The 25130-nt window shown below is 40.4% G+C and overlaps 2 protein-coding genes across 2 annotated transcripts; one reads left to right on the forward strand and one right to left on the reverse strand.

Moving 5' to 3' along the window:
- Positions 1–3285: 3285 nt before the first annotated feature.
- Positions 3286–10420, reverse strand: LOC139713959 (uncharacterized). The gene is given in 8 exon segments (XM_071625684.1): positions 3286–3410; positions 3413–3503; positions 4432–4538; positions 5441–5592; positions 6269–6433; positions 7035–7173; positions 8775–9791; positions 10300–10420. Coding segments are annotated over 8 exon segments (1917 nt in total).
- An 8840-nt stretch (positions 10421–19260) lies between these two features.
- On the forward strand, positions 19261–23362 carry LOC139713957 (probable phytanoyl-CoA dioxygenase). Its single transcript, XM_071625681.1, has 4 exons — positions 19261–19566; positions 20424–20528; positions 21598–21828; positions 22703–23362. The coding sequence occupies exons 1-4, from the start codon at positions 19279–19281 to the stop codon at positions 22922–22924; spliced, it is 846 nt and encodes a 281-aa protein (XP_071481782.1). The 5' UTR covers positions 19261–19278; the 3' UTR covers positions 22925–23362.
- Positions 23363–25130: the final 1768 nt, after the last annotated feature.

The raw sequence follows: 25130 nt of genomic DNA on the forward strand, positions 1-25130 counted from the left end.
TCCAGGTGGGGCATTCTACAATTGAATATGCATTGTTCATAGTTGAATAGGAGATGGATATGAATAAATCTGTAACCGTAGTCGACTGGACTCATAGATACCAAAGGAAGTAAATTTTGACTAGTCTGCATGCTCTGTTGTATATTTCATGAGAGATTTGTTGTTTTTTGACAGGGAAAGTGAAAGAAAAAGGTGTGGACTCTGTGATCAGCATGTATTCACAAAGATGTAAATGCACATTGATGTAGTGAGAGATGAGAGTACCCAATCAGATGTACATAAATGAGCCGGGACTGTCACATAAAAAACCATAAAGGACAGGTAGTATTCAATGTTAACCTGTTGAAGACTATAGTGTACCAAGTACATGTTATCCTCGGGCAGGTGTCGATGGGAAATGCATGTTGTAGCGAAATCAGTTCATCCTCAATGAGTTTAACAAGTAGTAAGTCATAAAAAACAACAATGTATAATTCCCTGGGTAATGTCCTGTGTTCCATGAATACTATTTGTTTGAAAATAGTAGGGAGCAACGTTTCCAGGTTATAGATATTTGGATTGTAGTTCTGTTGAGGCAGAAGTAAATACAATTTTGTTTCTCCTCGTGGTCGTTGGAACAATTACTGGACGAAGTTTCATCTTTTCAGGTCACTGACCACTGCCAATTGTCGAATCAGTATCATCTGAAGAAAAATAAATGAGAACAAAACATACTTCGGTAGGAAACAAGAGTTGTTAAGTCAAATGTTTTGATTTCATGTACTTTTGTTTTGTAAAACCGAAATCAATGATAGTGGCAGCAAGCGTTAGCTTTGTGCAAATACAAGCCAATAATACTGTGAAGGCCTCTGTCTGTCCCATGCTCTTGAGTTTGTTTGAAAGAATTCGAAAGAGACGTTGGATCCACATAGCATGTTTCTCATTCTCTTGATGTTAATGAGATGGAAATTCAGCTTTAGTCCTTTCTTCTTTGATGATGGTTTTGTATCCCTGCTGGTCTCTAATTCTTTGTCCAAATGTCACCCTTGGACAACACTTTGCGGAAAATTTGATGGGCAGTGATAGGGAATATTGTTGCCTCAGTGCAGTTGTCGTCTTGTTTTTTTCCTCTACAGACCTTTCAAACATGAGTTTACCTCACCCTGTAAGCTGCCAATGGTGTAAAATGTGCAGGGGTGAACAAAGCTAATGTATGACCTCTATGGTGCAAGTGTGTCACGCTCTGTGGTCATTTCATTGAGGATGCAGAAATGAAAAGTCTAGCAGGGAACATTGTGTTTGACTACCTTCAGGCTCTACTAACATAGGATTAAAAAAAAAAAAAAAATCTCAGACAGGGTTGATCAGAATTGTGCCAGTTTTGGCTCTTGTGATTGTTTCAGTTGATTTATTTCTTTTGTGTATATGTGTGTGTGTGTTTTTGTGTGTATGTGTGTGTATGTGTGTTTGTGTGTCCCTCTCTCTCTCTCTCTCTTCAGCTTAGAAACTGTATCTTCCTACTGTAGAGCTGAAATAAACCCGACAGAATTTGCTCATCTTGTATTATACTTTGTCTCAGTGAGTGTCTTCTTTCCAGTGTTTGTGACAGTAAGAGATGAATGGGCTGCTTTGTCTTTTTTTATCTCCTTTTTGTGTCAATATAATCTATATCCAACTGTCAAAAAAGAGATGAACATTATAAATCTTCCATTCTTCATAGTAATCCACATGTCATCAGCAAATATCTAATGCTTCTGTCAATTATCCCAGCATACCAGTTCTTTTTAAACATAGTTTGATTTCTCAAATCAACTGATGTTTAAAATGATATTTCCACTATTCAAAATCACCAACAACAAACCCTCCCCACCGAGGGATGGTGTCTGTCTAGAACATGCTTCTCCAAACTAATTATTTGATTATCACAGATCTGTTATCCCCCATCGCCTAGGAGTGGTCTCGTCTGAATGGATCCAAATTAAGGTAAAGCCGAAATACACTCCTCGTCTGGATGCCAGAGGCTGAACCTTGTTTACCGTCCGCCCAGTGCTGATATCGAATCTGGATAATGTAACTCCTGCATCTTTAAAGGGTTTGAGATCTTCCAAGATGGCCACCAAAATGGCTGCTAAAGAATTAAATTTCCATAATATTTCTTATAAATGGTGAAGATTGAAAACATTTGATTTTTAACCCTACTTTGAGGGAACTTAATCCAAATCAAGATGATGCAGCCCTGTTATCCTTAAATGTTTTGAGATATTCAAAATGGCTGCCAAAATCTGTAATTCCTCTACTAGGCATATACCATATGTCCCCCCCCCCCCTGCAAAAAAAAAAAAAAAGTATAGATACATATATGTATGTATTATATGCATAACCACTTAATGTAATGTGCTTATACAATGAATAAAGACCATCACACATACACACACGTTCTCATTACACATGTGAAGTACATATACACATACCCAGTAGCATAGAGACAAAAAGCAATACAAACTGTCCAAAATACACTGTATACTGTAAGTATATAGGCTTATAGCAAGAATGTGTTTGACTGGTAACTCTACTCGAATCTAAGTAGGAATAACACCAAATCTCAATGCGAAAAAAGCTTCATGTAGTAGTTAAGAGCTAACTCAACACAAAGTAATTTTGCTTTACAGTTCAAACTTTCAATTTACAATCTTAAGTATCTGTCAGTGTAGTTCACCTTCAGACTAAAAGGAAAGTGCTGCACAAAAGTCATTACACTTGTAGTGGATAATACCTTATTACGTTCTTCATTGACATGGTCATCATAACTAATATGTTCAATTCAGTTCAGTTTGGTTTATTTTATTTTTGAACGGAACCTGCTTCAGCCAATGCCTGTTCTTCAGCTGGTCCGTGCCTAATATCATGACATGACATTGAATGAATGTATCTACAAAGACAAACATCTGTATACATTTTTAGACTAGAAAAATAAAAATAAGCATGTCTCCAATGTAAAGACTGTTTAACTTTTCATTGATAAGGTTTATAGGCCTTAAGTCTGACACAGGTCCATGGCATACTACATCGAGAGCATTGTTGCTGAGCATAATAACCTGTTATTCTCTTTGGAGAAAAAAAACACACTATATTTTCCAGGTAATTTTGGTTACTTTTGCTCAGCATATTATAATTCACCTGTACCCATATACTGACTTGTATTGTCTGTATACATTTATTTCACCAGGCTTCACTGGACTTTTATCCTCTATACTAGTCAGCAGCACAAGAGATGTATTTATCTGAGCCATCGTTTGGTCCATACAATCACACGACTTGTTGAAGTAAAAACTCGACCAGACTTTCCGACCGCAGTTTGCGCGGTACTTTGTACTGGTTAGCAGTGGTACTGGTGTTGGCCAGAATGTGGGCCTTCAGTGCCTCGAACGCTCCGGTTTCACGATGTGAACTCGAGGGGGCGCAATGGCACCTTCCCAGCGCAGCCGTTCGTAGTCGCTATTGCGGTCACGCAGTTCCTGATCGAGCTGACAGTAAAATAATCAAATGGATTATGAAACAGCAAATCGATTAACTGAAGATGAAAGAAGAACAAAGTTAACATAGTGAATAGGCTACATGTATTCATTGACGAACTGTAAGTTCGCTAAGCATTTAACTGTTTGTCATTTTGTCAATCGATTGATTAATGATATAATCGAATGAATGATCTAATCGAATGGGTGGGTGATTGCTTGATTGATTGATTGATTGATTGATTGATTATTAATTAACCGGACTGATGAATGAACAAATAAAATTGGTATTATTTGCTTAAGAGCCGTCGATCCTCCCCACGGACCTAGGAGGCAGGGATAGTGGCGGATCAGCATTTCTCTATGTCAGGCTATTTCTGAAAGAGAATTATGTGAAGCTCCGTATAGATAGAACTTTATAGTATCAAAATTTCCAAGCAGAATTTTCAAGATATCAACATTGGAGAGTTCAGAAGGAAACACTCCCATTTTGTTGACGAAAATGAAATTGAATGAAGAATAAGATGTGATTAATAGTAAGAAGCGTTTACTCAAAATTGTATTCGTGTCGTGCAAAATGCCCGTCCAGCAATTGAATAAAAGTGAGTATCCAATGTTTCCTGCCTAGTTGCTCCTTGACTTGAACTGTGTAATCGCTCTCTTTCATTAATATAATGTGGTCCACGTTTGCATTTCATTTTGCCAAGGGCGGGAATTCCATGAGAATCATTATTAGCTTTACGGTTTCAGAGGAGAAACTATTTGAAAGTAGTGCAGCGATGATGTTCGAATACCGTTCGTAAATTTGTCGGGGGGGGGGGGGGGATCCACACTTGTGTTAAGCTTGGTCATGGTGTGTAAATAACTGAACTTTGACATTGATTAAACATGAAAAGGAGAACAAAAGTCGATGATAGAAAGACGGTAGGTGGATATTTACCATTGCCTTGTGTTCTTGTGTGATCTCTTCACACGACTCATTTCCAGATGGGAACTCTAACTCCACGAAGAGCAAGTAGTATGGCATAATTTCGTCCCTCTCATAGGCTGGATCAGAGAGAAAAAAAAAAAAAACAAACAAACAAACAAAAAGTTCAAAACTAAATAATGTCAAGCATTTCCAGAAACTCCTGACGAAAGAAGGAATACATCCGATACAAAGTTATGAGCAGATAACAACCTAGTGACACAAGGGGGAGGAGGAGATGGTAGAGAGAGGAGGGAGAAGGGAAAGGAAGGGGAGAGGAGAAAAGAGACGGAAGAGGGTAAAGGAAGAGTGGAGGGGTACATTTGAGGGAAAGGGATAGAGGAGTAGAAAGTGAATGGGAGACTGGGGGAAGAGGATCGAAGGGAAAGGAGCAGGGGACAGAGGAGGGGAGAAAGGGAATGGGAAGGGGATCTCGAAAGGGGAGGGAAGGGGAGAGAAGGGAGGGAAGGGGAGAGAAGGGAAGGGATGAGATCAGAAAGGGAAAGGGAGCAGGGAGGGGGCAGGGGGTGGGAATGGAGTCAATGAAAGAGGGAGAGAGGGAGGAGTGAAAGGGGAACTACCCATATTGATAACAGGAATGGTGTGCCTAGGAGAGAGTTCATGGACGCGGAGTAGAAACGGACCTTGTAAGACTTAATGTTTGGCAACGCCCCGGCGAAAGGCTGAGCGGTACCAACGTATAGAAGCAAAGAATTATTAGAGAAGGTAGCACACGCTCTCCTTCCACGCAGTCCATAGATGGCACCCAGTACAGGATGATGTCATCAATCACAGTTTACCCATCTTGACGAACGCTTAAGATGCGGCTGTCACTAATTTGTAGTTTTTTTAAACTCCAACTTTGAAAGCTATGCTTTGTTTTAGCATTCTACAATTATCACTCTTGGTTCTACTCATTAGGGCATCGTTGGAATCGTTATATTAGTGTCGGTGTAACTCCGTGTAGTGTGCGTATTCTCACCAGCACACGTTTCTGAGAGCAAGGTACTTTCGGCAGCGGCGAACTCAGTCAGTTTGACCCGGCCCGGCCAGCGATCCACGGCGGCCTGAACTGACTGGAGTGCGACGCCTTGGTCGATCTTCTCGTATCGCAAATTCAGCATCAGGCCCAGACTGAAAATGGCACAAAGTGAAAGTAAAATATGCACATGGTGATTACCTTTATAGCTCCGAGTAAATCTATTTACCTCCACTGAATAGACAATGATGTCATCGTTAATTGAGATCATTTAGACACTCATCATAACATGACTGGACACTCCAACCATGCAACTCTCTTATTCATATTGACAATATTACTACGATTACACATTGCCGGAATATGTCACTTGAATTAGGACATGATGGTTAAGATCCCAAGGAAGCTCTAATTAGTATCAACAACATCGAATTAAGCCTAAAAAACAGCTTAGATTATAATCATAAACTATCGCAGCTATAATTTTATATGCTAGAGTAAGCTTGCGCTTAACATATCATCAAGAGTTTTAAAGAAATCAAGAAAGTATGCATGTAAATAGCATTATAATAGGGAGGTATAGCGCTATTTGTTCACAACGCAAAACAACTGAAGATCACTAATCTGGTATACACTAATGTGACAAATTTCTGCCTTGCGACGCGAACGCTACGACGACGCTGATTTGGATTTTTTAAATGATGTTCTATACACGCGCGAGACAGCTGTTTCCGTTGTCTTACGCGGGAGGCTGCGTCGTCTAGTTTTAGCGTTCGCGTCGCAGATCTAAAGCTCACTAGTTACAAAGGGAACGCAACTGTTCTCACTGACCGGTACAAGAACTGAAATGAAGGACAGTTGTCATGGAAACCAGTGACTCGAATGATGTCTCCCAATCTGTACCGATAAAGCCCGCAATCCTGGGTGATCACAACCTCGTACTCCTGGCCAATCTCGAGCTCGTCGAGGAACAGCGTTTCAGGCTGACTCTCATGACTGATTTAAGCAGAAAAAAAAAAAACCAACAACAAGCAAACTATATACACTCAATGTAGGTAGTCGTTATTCACGAGACAAGAAGCTTGATGTAAACTATACTAGGTTTTCGATTATCATTTTTTATGCATCAGCCTGTACGTTTATCATTCATTCCCCTTCAAGATTCCTATTTTCTCTTTTGTTTGCCTTTTTTACGGCTTTTGTAGCTCTGAATCAGTTTAAAGGTAAATATGGTGGAAATGTATGTCTCTTTATTTATCACTTTCTAAACATTCCATCAAAGTTGACAACAGGTCGTTGAATTTCTGTTCTAAAAATGCAAAAGCTCCAACATCCTCCCCCTCCGGTCCACCTCCATTGACATAGTATTTACTCAATGGTACGAATGAACTTTATTCGGATCATGCGCAAAGTGAACTCCGAACTGACTTATTCCGACAACATCTCTCGGAAGTGAAACATAGACAGCGAAACTATACTGCAGCCCGCATCCACACTTTCTCTACTTTAACTAAGACCGTTAGACAAGCGTTTCTTACTATCTGCTATATTTTTTTTTCACCTGCTTTGAGCCGAGCAACAGGTGGCACAAACTTACGTTTTCTGCAGCCTGATGAACTCGAAAAAGTTTGAAGTAGGATGGAAGAGCATCTCTGGTCGCTCGTCCCAATCCCAAATGGGGATCCCCATGATAAACCCCTCTGAACATCCGTAACCACTGGAAACCAAGGTGATACCTGGTAGGTGGTAGGTAGAGGGGATAAATCCAGGGAACACTGTATATGGATAATAATGCTATATGGGCTCTTAAACAAGCTATGCCGCCCAGTGGATACATCCCCGGATAGATGTACACTGTATTATGGAACACATCCGAGAGATTTTTGACAAATTCCTTTTAGATTTTGCCCATTGCTACCATCCCATTTTCTCTTTTTCCCCTTTTTTGACTCAGGTGTAATTCAGGACATACCTGCTATTACAATGGGTTCACGTCACGAGTTTGACACCCAAGAATCTAACAGCCCACGCGTCATACAGCCCATGAGTTCGACACTAAGCAAACAAGGGCCATGAGATCGACGCATCAAACCCATTTTGTAATGTCGAATTCAAGGGCTGTATGACTCGTGAACTGTGGATAAGTCATGGACATTTTTTTTCAATGTCGAACTCGTGGGCTGTATGACTCGTGGGTATTGGTTTCGTGGAAGACCCTACAATGCGGGCTTGGCAATGATTGCAGGGCCCCGTGGAAGAGCAGTCTGTCGGCCATCAGCGTTTCGAACGAATGGTTTGAAATGCTATGGGAGTAGGGTAGGGGAGGGTAGCTTATATACTACCCCGAGGTAGCATTTCGAATTCTGAGGCCAGAGTTCTCTGAGAATTAAAACCGTTGTTTACTCGAATATTATTCAGAAGCCAGCGTCGCAGTATCACCCCAGCCGAATGCATGCGAGGCGGACCAATGTTTTATTCCACACTAAAATCAAATTCTGCTTCCCGTCAAAAATGATACTGTCGTACTCCCTCAATTTCTTAGCTCTCGGTGGAATACAAAATATTTACATCATTTTTGCATTCTTGGCTGAAGTTACATTGAGAAAAGACCGGTATTGTTTTTGTTTTGTTTTGTTTTGTTTTTTACCTTGAACTTTTTATCTCTATCGCACTGTGTAAAGAATTGTGTATCTATTTTTACACATTCTTCCAATCATCGCCACATGCCATGAATAGCTGATTTACTAGATGAAATTGCCGTTTGGGGCTTAAGGTTAGTCATAACCTTTAAGGATTAACGGATCTTTGACCTTTAAAAATTTGAAGCGCATAAGCACACTTATAACTGGGCCAGACAACAAATTCACTGAACAAATTTTCTTAAGTCGTGAAAACTATAAAAACATTTGGACGGGCCGGTCGGACAGACGGGCAGACAAAATTATGCCTGGGGCCGTCTTTTGAGATATAAAAACTGAGTGATTAATAGTTTGCCTATTGTATGCAAATGTGTCTCAGGGAAGCAGCATAAAGTAAAATAAGGGTAGGCCTATACGCAATGAGTGTTACCAACAGTGGACTCCCGTTATAACGAATTCCTCGGGACCGGCAATTTTCTGTCGTTATATCGAAATTTCGTTATAACCAAACAAAATAAATAAACAATAATAAAAAAAAAAAAAACATAGAGCCGATTGTGTTGCGGCCTGAATTTTTACTTCGTCGTAACCGGAATTTCGTTCAATAACCATGATATTGATAACCGTGTTCGTTATAACGGGAGTGCTCTGTAATATATCTGTCCGTATAGGTTTTTGTATAATGGATGACACAGTACCTCTCGAGTATTTCTCTCTTATTTTGGGCCAGATTCCAGTGTTGTCCGAAGATAGGATGACTCTGAACTTCGGCCACACCCTTGGCAAGATGTTGTCCAGTCCGACCACAAAATTTTGCCGTAATTCTAGCGCCCTCTGTCGGTCGCCTCCACGAAGTTCAGCTGTCAGTGCCGACCGTATGTCGTCCGGGAGATCGAGTTCCTCATGAATGGTTCCGAACTCGATGTCGTGGACGATGTTTTCCCACCACTTTGAGAGTTGTTTCATCATGCTCTCGAGCGTGCTCAGAAACAAGACGCAGATGGAATCGAGATTCCTGTCCCGCAGAGCAAACAGGAGATGGATGTAATTCGCTACCTCGTAGGAGTGGATGCGAAAACCTGCCGGAGGTGTGGTGTGATACAACCTTCTGATATCTCTTAATGTCAGGGCACTTTCGATAGACGCGCCATTTTTACCTCGAGAGACTACAGGGGCTACATAGTGATATAGTTGCTTCTGAATTATACCCATATCAGGATTTGTCAGGTAAACGATGGCGTAAAGAATATCCAGATAGCTCCCGAGTCTCCCTAGTCTATTCGTCCTAGGGATCAGCTTGGAGTGACCAGTCGTACCGGAAGTCCTGGCATAACTGGATTGGAATTTCCGGGTCATAATGTTTCTTTCGCCATTAATCTCCCTTTCAACGAAAGGACGGTAGTGCTCGTATGTTGTGAGTGGATGGCGAGCCCCGAACTCATCTCTGTCCTTGATGTCTCGAAGTCGGTATCGTCTGCCGTACTCCGTGTCGCCATTCTCAAGGAGAATGTGTCTGAGGATGCGATCCTGGGCTCGGCGAGGATTCTTCCAGTGCTTCTGCAGACGATAGAGGGCGGTCTTCCCTCTCAAGAACGCCGCAGTGGCCGATAGGAAGTGACGCAGAGTGGACTTTACCCCGTCATTGGGCGCAGGGTCAAGAGCGAGGAGACTAAAAAATAGCAGGGAGAGACAGAGAGCTACAATAGCAAGGAGCCCTGGAAAGACACAGAGAGAGAGAATACATTGTAATAGCAAAACAGTGAACGATAGAAGAGATATTGTATGTTACAGTCATTGCATTCTCTAGTGGTCGTTGAAAAAGACCGTGGACATGGAGGAGTATCGAAAATACTCTGAACATCGTTGGTGCAAACACTGCTATTACCGTAATATGATGTAACATCAAATGATGAGAATTCTCCTGATTGTATATAGTTAAATGTTTGTTTGTTTGTTTTGTCTGCAGAGTAAACGTGAATATTCTGACTTTCTAAGAGAAAATCAAAGTCCTCTGCTGTCGTAACATAATTGTCGTAATCATTATAGGATGGACGCATTGGTTATTCGAGTCCATGGCTGAAACAAAAGTAATATAACTGGAACATGACTCTACAAAAGAAAATAGAAGCAGAATTGTTGATTAAGTGACGCCCTTGAGATTTGCATGACTGGACATTCAGACAGACAGCAGGGAATACGTGATGTATTACTATAAAAGCTCACCCAAGCTAACGCAAGCAATTCCAGACTCCGCCATCCCTGCTGCTTGGGCGAGATGCAGCGCCATGACCAGACAGACGGTCGACAACAGCGACAACTTCGTTTGAAGATTCAGGAGCGCCATATTATTCAGTACGGAAATTTTCACAGTCTTGAGTCAGACGGTGTAATCATAGACAACGCAGCGAACGTATGGCGTTAACAGTCATGGATTCAGAAAAACACAAAGCAATATATGAACCCCGTTTTTCCAAAGCAGTGACACATGACACCCGGAAAGCGATCTCTGCCCTCAAGTTACAGACTCAAAGTTGAAAAGTGCAAGCCATGATAAAAATATTGACTCGGCGATTATGCTGTTGACTCTCTGTCGACCTCGGGTCAACCATGATATAGGCCTACTGGCCTCGACATTCTCGGTTCATACTTCGTATTTCTGTCATTGTATCTATCATGTGCCTCGCTCGCGATATCTTCCATCTCCTGGACCTTCTTTGTGCATACTTTGTATTTCTGTCATTGTACATTGTCTGACTTGTACCTCGCTCGGATGATCACGCAACTCTCCAGAAGTTTAGTGCCGTGACATTGCTTTCTTTGTCTTCTCTTCTATTTTTTCATTCTTCGACGTTTATATTTCCCCAGTTCATAAATTGTCATTCCTTTCAATTGTAGATATCAAGTAACAATCAATCTCATATCAGCATCTGGGAATCTACTGCCTATATTACAAGCAATGATTTTACGTAGATTCCTCATATTTCACATGTTTTATTGTGTTAAGTGCTGTGTTTGACAATTCTCTCATGCATCTTTTATGTTTATGATTTATTTGATGAAATGTGAAATATGTAACCAAAAAAAAAAAAACTGGCAGTGGTTTTAATGTGTCTACGTGCCTATATACTCATTGTGGCGTTTCTGAACTGTTGCTTTCAAGTGTTGCGGGAATTAGGCTTGAAAAGAAAATCGTAAAACCGAGGTATAGAAAGCAGTGGTGAAAATTGAAAAAGGAAGAGAGAAAATGAGGGAAGGGGCGGGGGCGGTGAGAGGATGTACCTGAGCAGACAGGGGATAAATGCAGCCAAATTATCCTGTTATCTTTGTGAATGTAAGCAACAAACAAATATTAATTCCTGATAACTAGTAGCTAAGTCTGACTGAAAAATGGCCAGACAATGTTTTTCACATTAATTAGCTGCGTTTGTAACAAGTGTGTGCCTACCTATAATTTAGATTTCGTAATTCCGCAGTTATCAAAGGACATAAACATAAGCATAAGAACATTATTTTGATACACGATTTGAATGAAACTATATAAACAATAATCGAACATCATTCCCAACATGATTATACTAGTACAAACCAAACATGTTAAAATACATGTCGTAATCGATGGAGGATAACAGAATAAATATGATTATTTGTTGCAAAGCGCAGAAGATCGCAATCTTTATATTGCTCGATCATGATGCCGGTCCAAACGGCCTGTTTATTGAAACAAAATGAATAATTATGATACATGTGGTGATATATATATATATATATATATATATATATATATATATATATATATATTAGTCCTTCATCTTCTGCATTATCAGATTCCTCGACCATCAAAACGTACTCTCTCACTGGCAACCAGCCGTCGCTGCCTCTGCCGTAAACTTTCTGGCCAACATTATTTTGATCATTAGGACTGAGGGTCACAAAAACAAGCGCGCCAACTAACTGGACCCCACCAAACAACACGACCAAATAACGACAGATAGAGGATCCTTAAAAAGTGAAAAAAAAGAAGAAAGAATAACAAATGAAAAATTAAAAATACTGAATTCAGACGGTGATCCGGATCACTGCAACAACAAAAAAAAATGATCAACTTTTTTTTTGTATACATTTTTAACCTTCCCTGAAAATTTCGGTTTATTGCCACTTGGTCTACTACCAGATGGTCTACTTTCCAGTTCGTCTCACACCACTACGGCTGAACTCATTTAGTCTACTATCAATTTTGTCTAATTCTCGTTTGGTCCAATTCTCACTTGGTCTGAAGCCCAGTTTGGCTAATTATCAATTCGTCTAATGACCAGATAGTCTACTTGCAATTTTCTCTCCTTGGACTTTTCCCCATTTTGTCTCATAAACTGTGGGTATTTAGACGAAATGGGCATAGCCCATCTGAAAGTAGACCAACTGGTAATGAGCCTAAGTGGCAATTGGACTAAATGGTCATTAGACAAATTTGTAGACGAAACGGAATTAGACCACATGGGTTGAAATTAGGTTGCTTTTGGACGACGTGGGAGTAGACCGAGTGAAAGATCACCAAAATTTCATCCATATGCGTTGGTAACTTTGAGCTATGTTGCAACGGACAGACAGACAGACAGACAAAAAAGAAATAAGAATCATATTGTCGTTAAATAAGAAGAGTCCACCCGAGAATATAGTATGAAATGGGTTATGAGTGAAATTACAAGTTAGTGCAGTTGTTATCGGCATGTGCGTGTAAACATTTTATACGAGATTGACAGACAATTATTATTGCCGTACAAACGATAATAGATTGTGCGGATAGTCTGTGGGTGTATCTTGATGTATGTGAGTGATGCTTGAAGCAGAGGCGGATGGGGGGGGGGGGGGCACCGGGCGCGCTCCCCTTCCCTTTTATTTTTTATTTTTATATATCACATTCCTCGAGTAAAACGATATTTCCAGAATTGTAAGGTTATAAAATCATAAAAAGTATACCACAAAAAGTATGCATAAAGTCGCACAATGGCCAACTGAAACATACAGGCCTATAAAAAAAAATCTCCCTATAAATACCCCACACTCACCCTTTGAAGTTTAATAAGTCACTCTTACTAGATTGATGAAGAATATATTGTATTGTTGTTTTTTTCACCGTATTATAAAGACACGTATTGGATTTATCTAATTCGTCGCATCATGGTCTGGGATTCCTGAAAATGCGAAGTAAAGTCGAGGACAACATAATTCCTGCTGGAATAAGAACACGGTGTCCATACAGTGTGGAACACAATATGAAGTACAGTGTGAATCATCAATTCACAGTGTGAGTACAGAACATTACTATGTGAACACTCTGAAAAACCACACCACAGTGTGAAATATCTTTACACTGTTAAATTCGAGCGCTTACAGATAGCGGTCTATGTGAAAACATTGCGAACACGCTGTGATACACTGGGTTTTTTTCCAGCAGGGATGTTCAATAGAGAGCTCTGCGTCACGTTAAAAAAAAGAAAGAAAACAGTATAGTGTATAGTGAATGATTATCTTCACACTGTTAATTCGAGCGCTTTTACATAGCGGACTATTATATGAACAGTATTGTGAACATACTGTGGGACACTGTATGTGTTCCTTCCAACAGGGACGTTCAATAGAGAGCTCTGCGTCATGTCAAAAGACAAAAACAATAAAGAGTGTTAAAAATAAGGTTGAAGAGTTAAGACAGTTAGAATTTACATAACACGGGCCTACGTTATATATGCCCCGCCTCCATCCTTATACTTTTTTATTTCTTATTTATTTATTTCTCATCTTTAAAAAGGGTGGCCCAAGTCAGCACTGGCTGATTTTCATCGGGGCCCTTTAAAACACAACACATAAAACAATCCAGAATTACAGTTACTAACAAACAAGGAAAAAGAAAAAAAAAACATATATATACATTCAATACGATCAAAATCAAACATATAACGCTTATAGAACAATTTGACACATTAATGCAGATATGAATAGGAAATAGTATAGATGAAAGAAAACTGAAGTTTCAATAACTAGATCTAAGCGAAGATTGTATGGAAATAATGGGAAAGAACATTCGATATTACTTGAACTTGGAAAAACTAAATAAAAGAGATAAACAACAAAGGTTTATGATGAAAAGGGACAATCTAGTCCATGTATTCATTAAAAGCACACTTTTCACTTTACTAAAAAGTATCATAGGGCAATATTCATGATGTCCAATGGCATTCAAGGGGTTCCTTGTAAACAGATGTCCCCCCAAATTAGTTAGGTTTTAAAACTTTCACTAATCTTAAGGTATAATAAACGTTGAGGTTGAATAACAATGCAGGAGCGCCGATCTGGATAAAAAGAAGATCATCATGAGTATCTATAGTTTTTTTTCTTTTGGATTTTACAAGATCTCATTTGAAAACTTGGAAAATATCTTTTCAGTTAGGAGTGAGGTCTCCTAGATCAAAGGAGCTAGGTTTATCAGTCTTGAATTAATCTAGGAAACGCTATTTCTGAAGAATTAGCGACCAATAGGCCTATCTGTCTTAAATGTATAGATACAATATGAGCCCGCGGGCACCTCTTGCTGCTTCGAGTCCTCAGTGGGCTTCGGTTGTCAGAAACTACCCTTCTGGTATAATCAAGGCATATAAAGGTGATCTATTATATGGGCAGCCATACATCTAGATCATTCTCGAACATTCTGAACAAGGGCTTTCCCTCTGACAACCGGGTCTTTATTGCCCTGGACTATAATTGCCAGTTACAGAATCGACTCCTTGGCATGCAAACTCCACCCCGATTACCGAATCTAAATGTGACTAAGTGAGAAGCGGGACTACAGGTGGATGAAAAAACTTAATAGTCGCTACTAACTATTTGCCCTCGAAAGAGAATGTCCATAAGATACTTAATGGGATTAAATTCATACCCTCGAACCACATGTACTTTACCATAGGGAAAGGTGAAATGGAGCTATATAGGTCTCTATACCCCCCCCCCCCCCCTCTTATCTGCGGGGGTTCACTGAATCTACCCTGTCCGTCACACTGATTCAGAACAACGAAGAGTCAATGACAATAGGTCGTTGTGTTTTGCTTGAAGGCATTATAATGCGTACGTCGAAACACTGTACATGTATACATGCATGCACTATGCGCCGTTTAGCGTGTTAAAAACAGGCGTGTGGGAAAAAAGGGTCGGAGATCGTGCACTATTTGAACGTTTGTTCGTATACATACACCAACAAAGGGAGACAAGTCAACGCGTTTACTCCTGCACTTAGACGGTTATATGACTTGCCGTTATGATGTTCACTCGAGTACTCTGGAAAGCATTAGAACTGCGGAAAACGGTGGCTAGGTCAACATATACAGTCAGTCCGCAGCGTGTGCGATAATGAGGCATGAACGACAATTTTATTCAGAATCACGTTTACGCAGTTTGTGCCCTTGAGACTGACGAGATTTCGCGATACTTTGCGAGAGTTTTTGCAGAGGTCGCAACAACAGCTTTCATAGCTTTCGCAGTGCATTGTTTGACCCAGGATGGTTAGTTAAGTTATAGAGCTGATTATGCTCATTAATTTGATACCTAATTTCCCTATTTTTGATGTCAATATAGTAGTCCATTTTAGCATCAAAGTAAACGATTATTTTGCCAATGTTCAAGAAGCTTTTAGATCATAGTTTGATGTTTTGCTAGTTCCTGACTGGTATTGAAAATAGATCTCCGTAATTTCTTCGATTTCACAATCGTGAAACTTGAGCGAGTATGATCAATTAAAAAACGAAGAGGGGCACCATTTTTAAGGTTGTGAATTTTCCTGTTGAAAACAAGGCAAATTATGTTTTCTTACTGGAAGTGGGGTAGTGAATGAACACGCGTGGAATGTGTTGTTGATACCCAGACAATGGTCGTGGACAATGGCCAGGATTGGAATGTTTCATGAGGAATTCCACTATCGCAGCTAGTCTTTGTTCATTCTGAAATGTGGTGTGTGCAAGCACATGGAAACATGTGCTTACTTCTTTCATGTGCATACATTTCACCCTGTGTCAAGAATTCAGACTAGCAGTGCTCGGGGCAATTTACATGAATAATTGATTAAGCATTCATGTGCCTTGCAGCAGAGCTCGGGAAAGGTGGCAGCCAGGTCCATTGTTAAGGGTCATTGTAAGTGCACACTCACATACACATCATTGGTTCCTGTGTAAAGTTCAAGTTTTGTATAGAGAGTGAAAATTCGATCACAATCTGGAACCTAACATTTAAAACTCACAGCACTGAGTCAGCAGCCAGTGGATACTACGCAATGCGACACGCCGCGTCTTGCAACAGATTTCGACCAATCACAGACCCGGAATTCCGGTGCGAATGCGAGGATAATCTTTTTAAACTCGACGCTAGACATGTCTCTGAATTTTGCTAGTTCCTGACCCGTATTGAAATGAAGATGGGAAAACGTGCCCTTATTGTGATACTATATACTTTAGCGGACATAGTCTTCACCATATTTTAGAGGGGCATGAAAGATTTCAGGTTAGTTTTTTGGCGTCAAACGTGAAGGAATTTTTTTGAATACAATACCGAACTTCGAGAGAGATTTTGATATTCTATATTCTTCTTTTCTGTTTATTTTGATCATGAGCATATTTGCTTATGTTTTCTCTTTCAGTCGATACTAAAAGTGTCGAAAACTGACGAGAAATACTCGTTCTACACGGATTTATTCATGACCATGTATCTGCTCATTACGTATGCAAGCACCGCTCAGCCGTGCATACGACTTGAATAAATACGTGCGTTTTCGCTCGCGCTGCGGACTGACTGTATAGAACGGCGTTCTCGTTAAAAAACTTTGCTGTAATGCGGACTAATAGGTACGTACGTGTATCTACCTATATGCTTATGAACAGGTGCTACATAATATAGACAATGGCTTAATTGTCTGTTGTCATCACTATAGGCCCTAAGCACAAGAAATCGTAGGTGATATGTATGATACGGGCTTAACGTATACTTGCGTGCATATAATGTATGGGTATAAGCTCTAAAGGTCTAAACCCTTGCCGGCTATACAGGGCCATAAGGTGAGACTAAATAAGCACGACTTTCAAAAAAAAAAATGAATTATGTACTACATGTTGCAAGCATTCATGTTCCTGTTAATCTATCGTCGTTAATGAGTTCCATGTATGTCGATCATGAATGTATTGTCTGAATCGAAGTCCACGCATTGATGTGTTTGTTATGAGCTAAAATATATCAATATTTTCATGCTCATCATCATGAGCGTATCATTCAACATAATACACAGACTGAGACTGAGATTTATGGAGATCAACATTAAAAAATCTCTATACATTCTGTGACTGGCAATTATGGGCCAGGGCATTGTGGAGGATGGTGGATGCAGGGTTTGCAACAAGGCGAAGGGCTCACTAGAGCACATTTTGTCAGCATGTGGAGGTCTATTACAGGCCTATACATGGAGGCATAACCAGGTGTTGAAGGAGATGGCGGAGGTGGCGAGGGTGGCAGTGGAGGCAAGGAAGAAGAATGGGCCTCCTAGGGTGAGGGGAATCCGGTTTGTGAAGGAGGGGGTGAGATGCAGTGTGAGAAGGAAGGGTCAGAGGGATGATGGTGGGGGATCTTAGCAGCGGGGGATGATTGGGAGGTGCGGGTGGATGAGGGAAACCGTACAGTGCCAGAGGAGGTGGTAGTGTTAAGGTCAGTAACTTGTCCTGCATACTGGTTATACGTCATAGTAAAGGTCATAATGTCCTAATTCTTATCAGTATTCTCCCACACATATATCTAGTACAGATTGAATATCCTTTGTCCTAAAGTCATAAACTGGAGGGCTCAGTTAGCCCCTATGTGTTAATTGAACCAAGACACACACGTATAAGCTTAGTGTTGGTGCCTAGAATAAAGCAGTTATTGTAGCCCTTTTCTCATCTACTATACTGACCATGCAAGAACCTATCCTTTGTCCTCCCCTAATAGCTAGACGTTTGATGTCACCCCTTTGTAATAGTCTCAACTTTATGTCTCTTTGTCCTATTGTTGTAGCCATGCCTCCCTCCAATTACCACCCTACTTGCCCAATTGTACCTGTATTAGTTTCTCATCTAATCTCTTCTATGACTATGGAACGAGCCAACTGGTTAATTGTTTGTATACAGTACTTGGCTGGGAATGATGCCAAGCTAAAACTCCTGTTTGGGAGTGAGTCTGGATTTGGTCCTCCTGAAGTCAAGACGCCAATAAATGTTCTCCCCGGAAATGAAATGATTTTATGTTGGTGTGATTGATTCATTGACTCTTGTTGGAAACGCAACAGTAGTAACTGCCCTTCGGCCGGACATGGTGCTGGTGGCTAGGTCTGTGCACAGGTTAGCAATGGTGGAGATGACTGTGCCATGGAGACAAGGATGGATGAGGCAAGGGAAAGAAAGTTGGATAGGTATGCTGAGTTGAGGGAGGAGTGTGAGAAAAGGGGGTGGAGAGCGGAGGTGCATACTGTGGAGGTGGGGTGCAGGGGATATGCTGGACGATCGGTAAGGAGGTGGGTCAGAGGGATGGGAATAGGTGGTAGGGACGGGGAAAGGTGGATCAGGAGAATTTGTGGGGCAGCAGAGACAGGATCTGCATGGATAGTAGGGAAGGCTTGGGAGGGTGGTGGGAATAGGGGGGGGGTGTAGAGAGAGTGTTTCTGGAGTGAGGAGAGGTGATTGATGCCAAGCGTTTTCCTTTTTTTTTTTGGTCTTGTTTTGTGATGTTTTGCTTTGTTTTGTTTTGTATTGTTTTGTTTTGTTTTTCTTTGAAATGCCATGGGGGTGCTGTCAAGGGGATCCCAGCGCAGCACCGGCCAGCCAGGGGGAGGTGTACAGCAGTTAAATGGCCCAAACACTGGTGATCCCTGGTGTGCTGCTGACGACCCATGGCATTTGCGGAGTTAACATCTTTCCGTTTATTATCTTGTCTCTGCTTATATTGGTATTATCTCTCAAATAAAAAAACAAAACAAAACACAAACAGTCGCGTACGTGTATAAGATAGACCATGATTAGTGCACTTTATCAGCGGGAGCACTTGCTAATTTCTAATTGTGTATGTCGATAATTTTATACCACAATAATATAGTCAAAGTTGCTACTCTGCTGTGTAACCCCATAACAACTGAAGACAAGAATCGCAATGTCGTCTGCAACATTTGACCTGAGCGCGGAACAGATAGCGGAGTTTCGCGAGAACGGGGCGATTTGTCTTCGACAGGCGTTTGGGAGCGAGTGGCTCGATGTCGTTCGTCGGGGGATTGAGAAGAACATGGCCGCACCGGGGGAGAACGTCGAGGTGCTTGACAGCGAGCACGGGTCGGGCAAGTACTTCACCGACTTCGCCAACTGGTGGCGTATTCCCGAGTTCGACGATTTCGTGCGGAGATCGCCGGCAGCGGAAATCGTCGGCAAACTCATGGGGAGCAAGGTATGATCATAATCATGGAGCTCACTTGGCAGCTAAGATAGCTTCAGATAGTATCCCGGCATAATAAACGATAGGGAAAGTTGGGCCTTTTAAATGTTCAGTTTGAGCCAGAATTCGAGGTGGTATATTCGTATGATAATTCACAAATTATTGGATAATACGACGTGTATAATAACATTTGGTGTGGCAACTCGAGGAGTGAGCACATGGAATCCCAAAGGTGTGTCCCCTCCCCTCCATGTAGGGCCTATTGGTAATTAATTTCAGTTGCTACGGAGAACAAACTAAACATACGACTCCCATATGCAGAATGTTTCAACCGTGCTGAAGAATAGACTGAATAGATGAATGAATGAGTGAATGAATGAATGAGTGAATGAGTGAATGAATGAATGAATGAATGAATGAATGAATGAATGAATGGAATGAATGAATGAATGAATGAATGAATGAATAAATGAAATGAATGAATGAATGAATGAATGAATGAATGAATGAATGAATGGAAATCAAACGAGAAACTCTAGAAAGATAGGTTATAAAACAAATGAGTGATAATTGACTGTTATATATGGGACCCGGCAATCCTTGAATTAGTAGATGTTAGGCGTGAATGAATGATTGAATGAGTGTGAGGTGCATTAAATATTAATGAAAACGAAGGCACCATCCTCAAGTATAGGCATATCTAACTTCGTTTATCTGAAACATAAACACGAGTAGGAATACAGGACAATGGGATATCGAATTGAATACTTATCTTAATAGTTGAGTGTTATGAACGTTCGAAGGGATGAATAAATGAATTCGTTATAAATTTACCATCTTATTTCGTCACTGACGGTATAACTACGCAGCATGTGGTGTTCTACCACGAGTTGGTGGTGAGCAAGGAGCCCGGAACGGACCGCATCACACCTTGGCATCAGGACCAGCCCTACTTCCCCATCAACGGAGATCAGGTTGGTGTCTATTATAATGAACCCCTTCCTTTAATCTTCAGTCTTTTTTTACTCGACTCAAGTTTGACGACACCATAGCATGACTGGAAAATAGATTGATTAGTATAAGTGACAATTTAATGCACAATGAAACAAGCATTAATAAACAACGAAACAAGCGGACAAATTGATGAATCGTAAATAGATGATCGCAACATATTGATCGATAGTACTACATGGTGAGATTAATGGATTAATATATTTATTTTTTCTATATCTATTAATCTACTGATTGCGTGTAAAAGAAAAAAAACGCTCCATCTGCAGCCACCAGTGCCGTTCACACACGCCCGAATCAACGTTTTTTTTGAGACTCGAGGTTTGCAAGACAATGCGAAAACTCAGGTGTGAGTTTTAAATTAAATTTTGCTAAGACCGCAACTAAGGAACCAGTGGGACTCGAACCTGTCATCTACAAATTTAATTTGTAGAGGGAGACAAACTGAAGAAACTCACACCTGAACCTTCACCCCTCTGAATAATATATTTCTTTCATTTATCCAATGCGAAAACTGTTCATTATTGTGGGCACACAAACACACACAAATGAAAATCGAAATCTTCATCGCGATGTAAAAATCGATCCCGCTTGGTATTTTTTCCTTTATTTTTCAACATGCGGTAATTTGCCCTGAATGGCATGTATTTTTTTTTTTCAATCCCACAATGCCACTCGTCTTGCAGTTGCAAGCATTTTTTTCCTACAATAAATTTATATCGTGATTCAGTTTCAATATGATATCAAAGTACATGTAGTACAATATTGTATCATGCGACCTTTATCACCACCTTCGCCGTTCTCACACACTGAGCAAGACAAAATCATCCCGATGTTTCATAAAGATAAACTAGACTAAAATAAAATAAACATTGACCGGAACGTGAGCCTGGCATCCTACTTTAAGTCAAAGTATTTCTGTATGAGATAAATTCAAGACATGAGATAAGTGCTCACTTTGCTTGTCTGCTCAGTAAATTGAGCAAATTTGCGGCGCAGGGAATAACATAAATCCGCTAATCCAATTAACAGGTGTGTTCCATTTGGATGCCCATCGACCCTGTTGCCAAGGAGACGTGTGTGACGTACATCAAGGGGTCGCACCGGTGGGGCAAGTGGTTCTACCCCCAACGCTTCAAGACTTACTCGGACTACGAGGCCGACAACGAGAACTCATGCGACACGCACGAGTGGACGAGTCTGTCGAAGATGAACCTCGACAAGGAGATCGACCAGTACGAACTCCTCAGCTGGGAGCTGCAGGTATTTAGGAAGATGTAGGGAGCGAGTGAGCAAGTGAATTAATCCGTCTATGTACACGTTATGTGTGGTATAGGTATTAAGTCGGATTAATGACGGATGAATAAAGTAAAGAATGAGTTGGTCGATGAATGAAAACATGAATCAAAGAATGAATGAATTAATAGATAGATGAATGAATACACGAAATATCGAAAATTAGATGAAAACAACTGTACATAAAGAATGTGATGAGTGGACAAAAATTAAATGATCGAATGAATGCCTGCATACATGAATTTGTGGAACATAAAGGCCTATGTTTTTTAAGGATGCTGCTTTGAGGTATATGTCTTACGAAATGCCGATATGTCAATCATTAAAAGATTGCTTAGAATGAGGGGGGGGGGGGTAGATCAGGGAATCAATGAGGAAGGAATCAAGGGGAGAGTTACGAGAAATGAAATGAAATCGATCAAACTAATCAGTCGAAAAGGGTACAGATGGTATAGACCTTGACCTCTAATGAATGAAAGGAGAAAATAGAATTAGCTATTAAGGCTAATCAAATTTAATTTTTATGAGGAATTGAGAAAAAATACAAATACCGACATCAACAGCAGTAATCGCTTCAACCGCTTCTGAACTTTTTGTTTCCCCGTAGCCGCTGGAGTAAATATCATAGTTATAACAAGCTACGAGTATGTGAAACATTTCATGAAACGTAGCCCTGACCTACCTTGACGAAAAAGTGGATTTTGTACATGACTGTCTTCTTTTGTTTGTCTTCCTTTGCTTGTTAGTCTGTTCTTGTCTCTCGGCTAAACTGGGACAGTTTTGATGTATTTGATACAATACTAGTAATCTAACTGTCCCCCTAATTATGTTTTCGCACCAGCCTGGGGACTGCATCGTGTTCCACCTGCGCACCGTTCACATGGCGCCCGCCAACGCGTCGCGCGTCACGCCGAGACGAGTCCTGTCTACGCGCTGGGCGGGCGATGACGTCACGGGAACCAGACGACCGTGGAAGACCACCGACGTTTACACGAAGGACCTGACCCCGGGCAAGCACATCGCGTGCGAGAAGTTTCCCGTAGTGTGGAAGGCTGAAATATAGACGGACAATGATGCTGTCACCGTTTCTTCTTCATTCGTAGGACGCGGTTGTGCAAATGACAATTTGGGTTTACGGAGGATTGTCCTAGGATTCTCGACACGATGAATGGATGTCATTGCATGGTGTAGGTACACTGTATTGGCTTTTGTCAAATATCGGCTTAAAAGGGAAATCCCCTTCATAGCATACATGATGTCTCATTCATGTTGTACCTACAAGGTGTAAGCAAAATCAGTCGAAGACATATTGGGGAGCGCGGAATTATTGTAGTTTAATTTACGTAGCTTTGTGATGGGTCTTTTTCTTTCAGCTTCAATTACCACTGCGGTGAATGTAAGGTGCATTAATGTCCTACGAAGATTGCTGGAAATGATATGACACTGACAGCCATGGATGTCCATTATAATCAGTACACCGATATTATTACAGATGGGTTCATATGGGGCATTTCAAAAGAATGCTGCGATACAAATCTTTCTTGTATCAATTAGTTTTGATAACTATATATATGTTGTTTTCATATTGTACATACGTCGTATATTTACAATGGACTCCCTTTATAACGAAGTCCTCGGGACTGGCAGTTTTCTATCGTTATATCGAAATTTTGTTATCACCAAACAAATAAACAGCAAAAAACATACAGCCGATAATCTTGCAGCCTGAATTTTTACGTCGTTATAACCGGAATTTCGTTACAACCGTGTTCGTTATAACAGGAGTGTATATATATATATATATATATATATATATATATATATATATACTGTATATATATAATTTCATAAGCATTTAATCTGTGCTTATATATGGCATGTATGCTTTTGATAATGTATTTGCATTGGACCAAATATTTCTTAGTTTGTAAAACGTGCCACTTCATGGACCATTTCTCTGTGCAAGAAGTAAGTGGCAACACTCTTGAAGCAGGTGCATTAGTAAAGTCTTTCAGAAAAACAAGAAAAGGCCTGTGTTCACAAAATTGGCAGCAACAATCATCAAAATACATCAAGCCACTGATTACATAAGATGGTTTGGGTGTAAAGATGATCGGCATGTGTTTGTGTGTTTGGATCCAATGTTTGTGCCCACTACGGAAGCACCCAACTGCTTATGTGCTTGCCTCTATGAGACCGACAGCTTTAAGCCACTTTCGACAGATTATCCAGTGAGGATGAAGTGCCTTCCTTACGGGCACAACCACTGCTACCAGGAGACTTGAACCAGCGACCTCAAGATTGGGAGGCTGTGATCTTAACCACTGAACCACAATGGTGATGTTCTGAAAGAGAATGTGCTGTACTTGTATTGAATCTGAACTTGAAAATGACTTCATTTGCTATTTCATCTACTTGCAATACACAGATGTTTATTTCACTAGTAATAGTTGTAATAGTAGTAATAATGGTTTATTGAAAATTCATGTGCAGCCAAATGTTTGCTGAATTGCAGAATTTTGCACATTTCCATTGGGTAATAACATCAATATCTATATATATTCTTGTATTCCACATAAACTAAGAGTAAAATGGAAACTCATTTGTGTGTGTCACGTATACTTCCTCATCCTTGTCTGATGAGATTAATATGTCTATATTCAGCTATTTTCTTGAAATGAATTACCAGCACAAATCACACTCTAGGTGAAACAATATGGTCAACGATGCTTAGTTAAGCACACGAACAGAGAAGTGATGCACTGTTGGTGATCAACGCAGACAGAAAATACCATCATTACTTCAGAATGAGAAACTGCTTTCTGTCACATACACACATACATAAACACAGGCATGTACAATGTACACACATATAAGCACACATGCACATACACTCCACACCCGCACACACAGAATACCCACAGAAGAAAATAGAATGTACTTTACACATATATTCCCCACTCCGATATACATACACTGAACACACAAATTGCTGAACTTTGAACAAAACTATTTATTCAATTTAAAAAAAAAAGTTTACACATATTACACATCTATGAGTGATACAAAGTCTTTCTAAATAGTGTCCATTATAAAAAATGGAAATATTATGCATTTCATGTGGTAATAGGCAATGCACACATATCTGTACAGCCTAGCAAACACCCAGTATGAAGGCGGTGCCTTTATTGCCCACTATAAAAAGATGACAGCACTTGCCTACTTTGCCATCATATGGTCTTGCCATACAATTTAATACAGCATTAAAG

The sequence above is a fragment of the Diadema antillarum genome, unplaced genomic scaffold, assembly GCF_040938485.1.
Source record: "Diadema antillarum isolate AM-2024a unplaced genomic scaffold, OU_Dant_1.0 seq00002110_RagTag, whole genome shotgun sequence".
NCBI classification, from domain to species: Eukaryota; Metazoa; Echinodermata; class Echinoidea; order Diadematoida; family Diadematidae; genus Diadema; species Diadema antillarum.

Bases quoted from the DNA above. Each gene is read 5' to 3' on its own strand.
- LOC139713957 (XM_071625681.1), top strand. From the start codon at position 19,279: ATGTCGTCTGCAACATTTGACCTGAGCGCGGAACAGATAGCGGAGTTT. The intron at 20,529-21,597 runs GTTGGTGTCTAT...TCCAATTAACAG, and splicing joins TCCCCATCAACGGAGATCAG to GTGTGTTCCATTTGGATGCC. The intron at 21,829-22,702 runs GTATTTAGGAAG...TTTTCGCACCAG, and splicing joins TCCTCAGCTGGGAGCTGCAG to CCTGGGGACTGCATCGTGTT.